General features: G+C 45.3%; 1 protein-coding gene across 2 annotated transcripts in view; it reads right to left on the bottom strand.

The window, feature by feature from the left end:
* Positions 1-13,142, bottom strand: part of ABCC4 (ATP binding cassette subfamily C member 4 (PEL blood group)) — a 269,575-nt gene that overhangs the window by 193,639 nt on the left and 62,794 nt on the right. For both annotated transcript variants that reach the window (XM_002713003.6, XM_051850536.3), the window contains one exon: positions 12,420-12,644. In XM_002713003.6, the coding sequence (XP_002713049.1) occupies positions 12,420-12,644 (225 nt within the window). The remainder of the gene's footprint in view (positions 1-12,419; positions 12,645-13,142) is intronic.

Below are 13,142 nucleotides of genomic sequence, written 5' to 3'. Positions count from 1 at the left end.
ACTAGACAATTAAGCAAAAAATTCCATTTTAATCCCTAAAGTATCACTAAAAATGCAAAGAAAGAATCTGCAAAAATAAAATAAGTAACTAAATAAAGAAATTAAAATGGAATACCGGAAATATTTTATTAACCCAAAAAAATATAGAAACAGAGAAAAGAAAAATAACAACAAAATGAAGCAAATAGAAAAGAAACTGCAAGATGAAAGCTTAAACTTAACAACATCAATATCCACACAAAATGTAAAAAGATCAAACACTGTAATTAAAAGTCACAGACTTCTGGACTGGATTAACAAAAGGTAAGACTCAACTGTATGCTGTATTCGAGAAATATTTAAATTTGATGGTAGGTAGAAAGTAAAAGGATGGAAAGATATATACCAAACAGTAAGCACAAGATACCTGGTGTGCTAAAACTAATCTCAACTTCAGCACAACAAAATGTATAAGAGTCAATCCATTGCTCCTAAGGACGTGGACCTCAAGAACTTCAACACACATGAGAGAAAAAAAAAAAAAAAAAGACAGAACTAATGGATATGAATCTCAACAAGTTTCTAATCATAAAATTGTTACCCAGAATATTCTCTGATGACAAAATAATTAAGTGAGAAATCAATCAGATCTCTGAAATTCCCTAATATTTGGAAACTAATAACATTTCTAAATAACCATCAGAAATATTTTTTTAAATTAAAGTGAAAATATAATTTGCAGGATACAACTAAAGTAACTTCTTTGGAGGCAACTTTTAGTATTAATTATTTGCCATTTAAAAAAAAAGATATAAGGGCTGGTACTATGGCATAGCACCTGTGGTGCTGGTCCATATGGGCCCGGGTTTGAGTCCTGGCTGCTCCACTTCCAATCCAGCTCCCTGCTAATGCACCAGGGAAAGCAGTGGAGGATGGCTCAAGGGCTTGGGCTCCTGCACCCACATGGGAGACCCGGATGAAGCTCAGACCCAGATGAAGCTCCTAGCTCCTGGCTTTGGACTGGCCCAGCTCTAGCTGTTGTGGCCATTCGAGGAGTGACCCAGCAAGTGGAAGAACTCTCTCTTTCTTTTTCTCTCTCTCTCTCTTTCTCTCTCTTTTCCCTTTGTAACTCTGCCTTTCAAATAAAATAAGTCTTTTTTAAAAAGATTTAAAAATTGATGATTTATGACTCTACCTTGGACCAAGACCGTACCAAAAAAAAAAAAAAAAAAAAAAAACACACACACACAAAAAACAGAAATGCTGTTCACACTTCCAAACAAGCATTCAGTGTAATCAACTATACGTTTGTAGCCATCAGTAGATATCAGGTCATTGAGTATGGACTCTGCTGTACTCAGTTATGTTATCATGATTATGGATTTATCTTTATTTTGGAAGACAAGAGTGTGGAGACAGAAATAGCAGATAAGCAAGAGCTTCTATCCATAAATACTCACAACAAACAGGGATGGGCCAGACCAAAGCCCAGAGCTCAATCCAGGTCTCCCACATAGGTGGCGAGAGCCCAACTCTAGCTATCACCTGCTGCCTTGCATGGTATGCAACAGCAGGACTCTAGAATCAGAAGTGGAGCCAGGACTCCAAACCAGGCATTGTAATATGGGATGCAGGTATCAGGCAGTATCTTAACTGCTGGGCCAAATGCCCACCCCAACAGCAGCCACTTAATGAACACCCACTACAAGCCAGACAACTGAATAAGAAGATGTGAATTATGCCCATTGTGTTGGTTCTACACTTTCAAAAACCTACTTGTTAAAAAAAGATACCACTTGGTTGAATTTGTTTTCCTTGTGCAAGCAAGAGTCCCATTATGAGAAGAATAAAAGGCAAACAAATCAGTATTGGCACTATCTACACCAGACCCAAAGTTCATATTGTTAATAAATCAATAGCAATTAAATATCAACAAGACAAGTTAAAACATACCCATTTTTTTTTTAAAAAAGCAAAGACTGTTTGCAGAAAATTCACAAAGAAAAACCACAAATAAGAAATGTAGGAATACATGCAATGTAGTCTAGGGAATATATGCAAATATTCTGATTACGATTCAAAGATACACAAATTAAAATTACAAAGCAGTATTATTTCTACCTATGAAATTGGTGACGTCAACAAAGATTGCAAAAATATAACAGCCTGCATGAAGGTACTTCTGTCACAATGGGGACAGTATGAAGAGTTAACTCTTGGGAGGAAAAGTAGCATATCAAAAGTCTTAGCTTGTGTATCCTTGGCAAAATCAGGGATGTACCCAAAGGTTTATCATTTAGTGAGCCCCCTTTACTGCTATTTGTTATACATAAAAACTAGAAAACAAGATAGATGTGTAGTTATTGGTTACACTAGAAGTTGTGCGGCCATTCAGAACAATATCATGACAGGTGGGGTGCAAACTCCATCAAAGCAGGGATCTATCTCACAGTTGGTCACGACTGTAGAGGGCAGGAAAACACAGCTGGGATTACCAGACAGCTCGATAACCCGCAACCTACAATCAGGGTAAGGAACCTTTCCTCTGCCAAGGACCCTCTGGATATGCTTAACATCACTTGTGGCCCACACAAAATCATCAACTTGAAAAGCAGCCTGCTGTAGATTTAGCGAATTTCCAGGCCCATCTGCAGCTGCCAGGGTAGGCCCAGACCTAACGGTTTCACAGGCTTTGTATGGCCTGCAAGTCCGACGCTCCCCACCCTAATCTAGACCAGGACATCAATTCCACTCCATTTTCAAAAAAATCAATCAAGTAGTGTGTATGATTCATCTGAAAAATAAACTGCTTTTTTATTTTCTCAGTTGCTCTCATCAGTAAATGCAAAACCCAAAATCCAAGCGTGGAAACACAAATATCACCATCAAAGGAATGGGGCAGGAGAATGATCTCTCCACGGAGGTGAGTGCGCCAGACTGGTAAAATGCAGTATTCCTTTAAGAACCCAATGTCCACCTTTCGGAGGAATCCCCTAAAACCGCTTTTCTAACAGCCCTTCCAAAATAGAAGATGCAAACCACAACCATCATTCTAGACAGCCCCAGATGACTGTGCTTCTTGGATATCGTGGACTTGATCACTCCAACTTGTCCCTTGCTGTCACACTATCAGCTCACCCTTCAAACTCAGCCCATCTCCCCAGTACCTTCCACTGTCTCTAGACCAGGCTTAACTGTATTATTGGGGCCAGGGCTATGGGTCCGCAAGTTAAAGCTGTGGCCTGCAGCGCCAGCATCCCATATGGACATGTTTGAATATACAACCGCTCCATTTCTAATTCAGTTCCCCACTAAGGCACCTGGGAAAGCAGCAGAGGATGGCCAAAGTCCTTGGATCCCTGTACTCAAGTGGGAGAACCAGAAGAAGCTCTTGGCTCCTGGCTTTGGCCTGGCCCAGCCATAGTTCTTGCAGCCATTTGGGGAGTGAACCAGCAGATGGAAGCTCGCTCTCTCCCTGTCTGTCCTCTCTTTCTATAACTCTGCTTCTCAAATAAATAAATATTTAAAAAATAAACCAATAGTGCTGTTAAGTCAGAGTGGAAAGGCTCTGAGAAGGGGCCTAAAACACTACTGGAACAGAGAACAAGGACTTCAGTGACCTGTTTTGCATCTCTGGCTCACATCGCGGTTCATGGCCCTACCCCAGAGTTGACTTCATCAGAGAATGCAGCCGCCACGTAAATCAGGCACTACCGTGACAGCCAACTATGAGGAGTATGTTTGGCTCACCTGAAGCAGAAAATCGTCTGTATTTTTCCAACACTGTTGGCCAGAGTTGCTTAGAAATGCTGCCACGCCTATTGTCCTGGTTGCACAATCTAAGGACATTCACCTGTTTCTGAGAGGGAGACTCTGGAACTGCCTAACAGCCCACGAGGGGTGACTATGGCACACAGTCACATTCCCTGTGCTCTGTAGGTGAAGAGGGACTTGAAGAAGGAAAATCAGAGGCCACGCAATAAACAACCTGTCAGTCTCAACTCTCTGACAACAGTCCAACCATCTGGGGGTACTTCCTTCTGGGCCTAACTCTCTATGGCTGGCACATAAGCCAGCAAACCTGGACAGAAAGTTCTACATCTGCTTTGAAGAACTTGTCATTTAACTCCTAGAGGTGCCAGGAGCTTTCATTCCAGTGCTACCTTTCTATAATCATCACTAAGACAAGAAGCCAGATAAGCACGTAGAGTTAATAAGCCAGCACCAGCCCTATGGATAATATGAATAAGCCCTGGAGTGTGAAAGCCGTGATGTGGACCCCAAGATCCACTCCAAAGAGGTCACAGGGGTCACTCAGGTTGAGGATCAGGTGCTGGCTGCTTCTGAAAGATCCAAGAATGTTAAATTTGCATTTCCCCATAGTCCCACACTCCATCCCATCAAGGCAGCCCTGAGTCCCTGGGACCAGCCCCTCCAATGCCCTGGACTCCCAGGGCTCTACAGCCCAGCTGCATAAGACCCCTCACTCTCACTCTCACTCTCGGACCGGCTGTGCCCAACTTCTTTGTGTGGAAGAGACGTCCTATCCGACTGGCTTACCAATCCGGGAAGGGACCGAGATGAGCAAGACATGCAGAGGTGGTGCAGGTGAGCCGGCAGGCGACACAGAGGGCATGCCAGGCCCAGGCCTGGGGAAAAGAATGGTGCACACTCTACCCTAACACAGAGGAAAACAACAGACTTCTACCATCCTTTTAAAAACGGATTTCATCATGTTGTTCTGCTTTCTCTAAAAGAACATCGTTAAAAAACAAAGTGTTTATACTTCAGCTTCTCAAAATTGGCCTGTTTAACCATAAAAACCTACACATGAAGCCAATCCTGTCTTTTATGATTGCTACACTCGCAACCACTGTGTGTCTAGTAGAATTAATTTTCTTGCTTATCTGGTGCCTTCTTTTAGAACAAAAGAGAATTTGGGGGAAGCAGTATGATCCCTTCATAAATTTTACTAAGAATTGGTCAAAATGAGGATATTTTACAAATGTGGTTTTCTTTTACACCTTCACTCCTAGTGCTGTATCTTCATCAGAGTAAGGAACTTGAGGACTCAGCTATGCAGCAACCCTAAAGCAACAGCGCCCACCCTTGTAATGCTGCAAAATTAATCCCATCATTCGTTCCTTTTTGAATACCACTTCTGAAGCTTTAAGAAAATGGAGAGATCTGTACGGCAGAGAGAAAAAAAAAAATGACCAAAGCAAGACTGGCTAAATAATGACTTATCCACCACACACATTTTTAGAAGAAACATATCAAAAGCGGCAAGGCCTTAATTTCTTTCATTGATAAGTATAAAGGAACTAGAAACAAGGAGACGAAAGTCACCCATCACGTTCGACCAGGTTACCTCTTTCTAAATCCCATATTCTCCTCCTCGTTGGAGTAGAAAGATAAGCAGATCAAATAGGAGCTGTGTGCCAACAGCTGTTACTGCACAGAGATACCCAACAAAGAAATGACCCTGTTAGTTCAGCTAATGGGTCCCAGAGGGAACAGGCGGGAGACAAGGACTTCAAAACAGCCCGGGCAGCGCAAGGAGCCAGGGAGGGCAGAGTCTCCAGCGAAATCCCTGCTTTTTCCTCGTCATCAAAGTGAAGGTCAGGGGGAATGGTAATTTTCTCATAGAACACAGAGTAACTGTGTGACCTAAACCTGTTCAAAAAGCTAAATGAGCCTTGAGGACGTTACACTCGGTGAAAGAAGCCAGGCACAAAAGGACACACAGCTACAATCCTGCTTTCAGGAAGTCCCTGGAGCAGGGAATTTCACAGACAGAAAGCAGACGGGTGGCTGCCAGGGCTGGGGGCGGGGTGAGGAGGGAGTGAGTGCTTTTCAGTGTGGGATGATGAGGAGGATCCTGGAGGCGGATGCTAGGGCTACAATGTGAACGATGAATGGCCACGAGCTGTACCCTTTAAAATGGTGAATTGTATGTTTCATGTACTTTGCCACAATTTTAACAAAAATTTATTAAAAAAATTTTTTGAACAGACCAATTATCCTTAAAGACCTGAAAAGAAATAACCACCAATTACAAATTCTTAACCTAGAGAAATATCTTAAAAGGATAAAGGAGGGGCTGGCACTGGGGCATCACGAGCAAAGCCCCCGTCTGTGACGCCAGTGTCGTGTATGGGCACTGGTTCCTGTCCCGGCTGCACCACTTCCAATGCAGCAAGCTGCTAATGCTTCTGGGAAAGCAGCTTAAGATGACCCAAGTGCTTGGGCCCCTACACACATGTGGGAGACTCAGACAAAGCTCCTGGCTGCTGCAGCCATTGGGGAGTGAAATCAGCGATGTAAGGTATCTCTCTCTCTCTCTCTCTCTCTCTCTCTATTTCTTTCTGTCTTTCCTCCATCTGCAACACTGCCTTTCAAAGAAATAAATAAATCTTTTTTAAAAATAAAAGAGAAATAAGAATGTTTTCAGGTCAACAAAGAAATCTTAAAATGATTGGAAAATTTGAACAGACCCAACAGCACCCGTCATTTCAGCCCACAGCTGGGGAGGGGATGCACAGATCCACGCAGCCCTGTCACTTTCAAGGGGACTCCGTCCATCCCTGTCCCTCTCCCTACCCTGATGTCCCATTCACCATCACCCGCCACAGTGCTTCCCAACTGTCCCCTGGAGCACAAATTACATATCCAGATTGTGGGGCTGGCACTGAGGCACAGTGGGCTAATGCCCTGGCCTGAAGCGCCGGCATCCCATATGGGCGCCACTTCTAGTCCTGGCTGCTCCTCTTCTGACCTAGCTCTCTGCTATGGCCTGGGATAGCAGTGGAGGATGGCCCAAGTCCTTGGGCCCCTGCACCCACGTGGCAGACCAGGAAGAAGCTCCTGGCTCCTGACTTCGGATTGGCACAGCTCCAGCCATTGCAGCCATCTGGGGAGTGAACCAGCAGATGGAAGACCTCTCTGTCTCTACCTCTCTCTGTAACTCTGTCTTTCAAATAAATAAAATAAATCTTAAATATATATATACATATATATGTACATATACATACATACACACATATACATATATAAATATACATATGTGTATATATATATATATATATACACACAGATTGTGAGGCCCTGTACTTAGAATATCTGATGGAGGAGGCCTGGGATGGGCCCAGGTTCTGGATATTTTTCTTTTTAGGCCCACAGAGGGTTCGTGGCAGAATTTGGGGACTCTCGCCTAGCATATATGTTCACCAGTTATTTGCACAGCAAGGAAGTTAGAACAGCTATGTCCTACAGCTCCTAAGACCACACCCTGAGCTACACACATACACAGAGCTCTTGGCTCCAAGGCCTAGAAACAGCCAGGCTGTTAATCTGGTGGAGAGACTGCTGCCTTGGCTGTGGCTGAGTAGCTGACACTGCTGGCCTGCAGCTCCTCCTGCTCCATAAACCTCCATGCACCTGGACAAAATCATGAGGCTGATATTTTCAGACACTAGCCACGAGGCAGTGAGCAAGACTGACCACTGAGAAAAGGGCCACTAGCAAGGTGAACTTCAGCTGAGAGATGACTTTCCGGTCAGCTGCAGCAGCTGGCATCCTGGAGAAAAGCCACCAACAGCAAGCAGGTCTCAAAGGGAGGGTCCCCGCAGTGCAGGGGGAGAGAGAGAGTTACTGCAAGCCCTTGGCTGAGGGCTGGGCTGCAAGGGCACAGGTCAAGACCACCCAGCTTCGCAGGGAGCTGGTGCAGAGGAGGGGCCAGCTGAACAAAGACCAATGGAGGTGGAGCAGAGCCGGGCACTGGGTTCTCACCACACCAGGGTGCAGGGGCCTTGCTCACATGTCCTCAGAAAGCCTGAAACCCAGAAAGACCTTGCCTTAGAAGCAAAGGCTGGCGCTGCAGCTCACTAGGCTAATCCTCCGCCTGCGGCACCAGCACCCCGGGTTCTAGTCCCGGTTGGGGCGCCAGATTCTGTCCTGGTTGCTCCTCTTCCAGTCCAGCTCTCTGCTGTGGCCCGGGAAGGCAATGGAGGATGGCCCAAGTGCTTGGGCCCTGCACCTGCATGGGAGACCAGGAGGAAGCACCTAGCTCCTGGCTTCGGATAGGCACAGCGCGCCGGCTGTAGCGGCCATTTTGGGGGGTGAACCAACGGAAGGAAGAGCTTTCTCTCTGTCTCTGTCTCTCTCTCTCTCTAACTCTGCCTGCCAAAAATAAAAGAAGCAAAGGCTATCCCCAGAGAAGGGATTCTCACCCAGGGTGACTCCAGGGAACATCTGGCGAAGTCTGCGGACACTGCTGGTTGTTACAGCTAGGGCAGTGCTATTGGCAGCCAGCTGGGAGGAGCCACAAATGTTGTTCAACACTGCAGAGCACCAGGGCGGACCCCCACAAGGAAGAACCACCCAGCCTCGGGTGACAGCGACCCATGCTGGAAGCATGAGCAGAGACTGCTGGCTCCTTCCTGAAACAAGCCCAGGGCAATGTCAAGCCTCTGTCCCTCAGTGCCAATCTGCTGATGGCACAGCCCATGTCACACAATCCTTCACTTGGTGAAAGCTGTAAGAAACACAGAATCTGTGGAATCTGAACAGACCAGCGTGAGCCACATTAACAGAGTGCCACTGAAGCCACGGATCCAAATAAAAGGTTATCTCAGTTTGTAAAAAATGTCAGTTTGTCCTCAACAGAAAAATCTATGTTCCAGTGGGAATATAACATGTTACAGCCACTGTGGACAACAGAACTTGAGGCAGTTCCTCAAGAAGTCAGAGAGACAGCAGATGGCTAGGCAGCCACTTGGCACATCTGCATCCCATTATCAGAGTCCAGGCTACTCCACTTCCAACCCAGCTTCCTGCTGATGCCCATGGAAGGCAGCAGGTGATGGCTCAAGTATTTGAGTCCCTGTCACCCACATGGGAAACCTGGATGGAGTTCCTGGCCTCCTGGGTTTGGCCTGGCCCAACCCCAGCTGATGGAAGATATCTCTTTCTCTCTTTCAAATAATTAAATCTTGTTTAAAAATTACGTCCAGAACTACCATATGATCAGAAATTCCACTTGTAGAAATATATTCAAAACCACTGAAGAGCAAGACCTCAGAGAGTTGCGCAGGTGTGTTCACAGCAAGTCCCAACAGCCAAGGGGCAGAAGCAACCTGAACGTCCAGCAGTGGGTGAGTGGACAGAACGTGGCTTATCCAAACAGCACAGCATCACTGGCCATGAACAGGAATTACAATTTGACATATGCCAGGAATGAGCAAATCCTGAAGACGCTATGCTACATGTAATAAGCCACACACAAGAGGAGAGATTCTCAGTCCAATCACACAAGCATCTACAGTAGTCAGATTCGAGACGTTGAACTGTGCTGGCTGGGGGAAGAAGGGGATTATTTAGCGAAGGCAGATTTTCTGTTTGGAACGATGGAAAGATTCTGGAGTTGGTTGGAGGTAATGGTTGCACAACAAGGTAAAGTACTTGATGCCACTGAACTATACACTTAAAAATGGTTAAAGGGGCCAGTGTTGTGCTGTAGCAGTTTAGCTGCCATCTGCAAAGCTGGTATCCCATGTGGGCAACAGTTTGAGTTCTGGCTACTCTACTTCTGATCCAGCTCCTAGCTAATGCACCTGGGAAAGCAGCGAAGGATGACCAAACTGTTTGGTCTCTGCCACCTACATAGGAGACCCAGATGAAGCTCCTGCCTCCTGGTTTCGGCCTGCCCCAGCCTAGCCACTGTGGCCATTTGGGGAGTGAACCGAAGGATGGAAGACTGACGTCTTGATAACTCTCTGTCTCTCTCTCCTTCTCTCTGTCTCTCTCTCCCTCCACCTCTCTCCCCCCCTAACTCTGCATTTCAAATAAATAAATAAATCTTTGAAAAATAATGATTGAAGTGCTAAACTGCATGTTGTGCACACACATTAGAACAAAAACAAAACTCAATGATGGGAAGCAAAGGCGATTTTTCCAAAGCTAAGCTAAGTAAAGGACAAGTCATTTCCCCATTTGACATGCCCAGGAGGTCACTCAGTGAGTGCCACACACAGCCCTGAGCTTGGTCACCATTCCATTCATAACAGACAACCTGACTTTGTCCCAGGACTGGGAGTCGGGGTCAGGGCTGGGCACACCTTGCAAATTCCCCAAGAGGGGCCTGTCAGAGGTGCAGCTCAGCACCAGCTTCTGCTCTCAGGGGGCAGCCCACATGCAAGGAGGTGTCAATTTCCTCCCTGGCATTTTCCCAGCTACCAGGTGGCACAAGAGGGCATCTGGCTTTCCCACGTTTCTGGGATTTCAGGTTAAGTCTATGGTTTAACCCAAGCAATTCATGACTTTGTAAAGAGACAATTCTTCTAGGAGAGTCAAGCTGGCAAATGAATACCGCTGGGAGACGTTTATAGTCAGGTAAGCAAATCTGCCAGGTTAGATCAGATTTCCCAAAGGCTACTTTCCAAAGCGTTAGTGGAAACAGGAAGACAAACAGGTGAACAACAACTCGCCAAGAGTTTTGTGCGAGTGAGCCGGCAGCCGCCAGACCTGCCTTCCGTGATTAAGGTGCTCACAATAGGGTAAGTGCTGCTGACAGTTCCCACTTACTTAGAGGAAACAGCCAGGATCTGGAAAGATGAAAATCTAGTCCATTTATCGAGAAACCAGAGTGCAACAGAAAAACAGAGGATTGTGATGATGCTAATGATGGTGAAGATCCCTTGACTAGCATGTATGGTCATTTTTACCAATTCCACGTCCCAGACAAGGACACCAGGAGTGCTTGTGGCAGCCCACCAAAGGTGGAAAACACCAGGCCTCCAGGATTCACACACCCGAGCTTAGTAAGACATTGCCCAAAGCAGAGTGCAAAATGCTTTGCATTTCTCCAAGAATTAATAATAAAGAGAAGCTCTGGATAAGGAACACTGAGGTAAAGGAAGCAACACTTTCTTTAAATGAGTGTCGCTCCCCCTCTTCGTGGAGGAACGACACTAAACCCTGCCTAGGCTTCATATCCGAGTCACGGCACCATTATGTCGCTCCCCGTCTTCGTGGAGGAACGACACAGGACCCTGCGCTGTTCTTTTGTCTGCTCGGCCCTCCCCGGGTTTGCTGCTGGTTCTTCCCGGGTTGGCTACCGTCCCTTCCACCTCCGTGGAAGGGCGGTTCCCCCTGCCACTTTCCCCACTTCCGCGGGGGAGCGGCACACCGCCGGCCGGCTCTCTCGGGGGCTGCACAGGTGTTCCTTCAGATAGATGTTCCCCTTAGATGTTCCTGGTGCATGTTGTCTCTCTCCTCCTTTATAGTCCTCTTCCACCAATCCCAACTCTGCTACCCACACGCCGAGTACGCTGCTCTCCTCCAATCAGGAGCAGGTCCTGCTGTTTATTCGTTGAACTGGAGGCAGCTGTGTAGAAGCTGTTTCCCTTCTCAGCGCCATATTGTGGGAGAGCAGATGCATAGAATAAGTCTTAATTCCAGTAACTTAGTCTAGTCCAAGTTGCTCCCAGTTGCTCCCCACAAATGAGTAATAAAAAGAAAAAAAAAATTCAGCCAGCCCAGGACAGAGAGATACCCAGGATGGAGCTTTTAGAGAGATCTTCAGCTCCTGCAGCCTGACTTCTCTGTACAGAGCTGAAATACCACGCCTTTCATAACCAGGCAAACTGTGGGTCAATGTCATGGCATTTCTCAATACACATCAAATCACATCGTATCATTCAAGGGAAAGAAATATCACATAAAAACTGAACCAGAAGAATGAAACGCAACGTAACACAAAAAAGCTAGAAATTTTCTCCAAAATTACTAAAAACCATTGCAAACAGAAAGTAGTATCCAAGCATCCAACTGTTTTCTTAAAGACTGTAAGAAACAAAAGGAAATACTTTTGGAATATAAACATAGCCTATATTTGGCATAGAACCAATTTACATTTTTCTTTAGCTAACAAAACTATACCGAAAACGCTTAATTGGCTCATTTCAAAATTATAAGTATTCCTTTTCTCAAATATATTCCATTCTCCTAGATTTAATTTTATAGATCCAATTTCACTGACATTTGCTTTGAAATAAAACTTTGATGTCAATGAAGGCTTAAGTAAACAACAAAAAATTTCCATAAACACAATTAAGAGATCTAGTCCTGAAAACAGTGAAAATCAATTTGATATTTTTAATTAGATTTCATAATAAGTTCAGTATTTTGCAACAGCCCATGGCCAAATGTTATCAAAGGCAGTCCTGGCCTGACAGCAATAGAACTTTTATATAGCAACAAGATTTGCTCAAACAGAAAATGAACCACAAAAAGATACCAATTAGCCTTATGCAAACAGTAGGCTTCTCCAGCAAGGTTCAAATGATTCTATTTACACAATTTCAGTTTACATAAAACTTTCCCAAAATGCTTCAGAAGCTTTGAGCAAGGGACAGGTTTTGGTGGCGAGTGGCACTTACCTTGCGATAAATCATATGGCACATGGCTACTCTTAACCTCATCCCGGCACACTGAACGTGATAAAAATACAAGTGGTGCAGAATGGCCAGAAAAAGCGTGCAGGCAGTCAGCACTGAGGCGTAGCCATAAGCCGTGTGCAAAGCCACTGAATCCGTGGGGTCATAGTTTTCAAAATAATTAATGACCTTCCCCAAAAATATGGGCTGCATTACTTTGGTGCCTTCCTAAAAGAAATAGAAAAGAAAAAAAACCCGAATTAGTAACACAAACCACAGCGATTTTTGTCAGCATGAGTTTTACTTTTATTAGGAGGCTAATAAAGCACTTTGACAAAGTGGGATGCTCAACGCCAACCTAAACACAAAACAGGACTCCTTTCTTCTTTAAGAAAAAAACAAAGCTACAGTCCATTGTGCCTGGGACACTGTGCATGCTCAATAAATATTATAGCCAACGATTTTCAACAAATTTGGCAAACTACCAGAAAGTCTCGACTTAGCATGAAAGAGGCAAAAAAAAAAAACAGCCAAAAAGGAAAAAGGAGAAGGAACCAGGTTACAGCACCGCAGGCCAAGTCTCACTCTGCCCACTTCCTCTGAGCTCCCAACCTCCCAGGCCAAAAGGCAGCAGAGGCAGCTGCTGTGCAGGAGGCAAACTCATGACTCATGCGCTCCCGCCCTAAGAGCCTTCATGAACCAAGATGCTGGCATCAACACGGATCA

Source organism: Oryctolagus cuniculus, chromosome 9 (genome assembly GCF_051225735.1).
Source record: "Oryctolagus cuniculus isolate XC-2025 breed Fujian yellow rabbit chromosome 9, ASM5122573v1, whole genome shotgun sequence".
NCBI lineage: Eukaryota > Metazoa > Chordata > Mammalia > Lagomorpha > Leporidae > Oryctolagus > Oryctolagus cuniculus.
The sequence above is the reverse complement of the archived record's forward strand: the minus strand, read 5'-3'. Positions and strand labels throughout refer to the sequence as shown.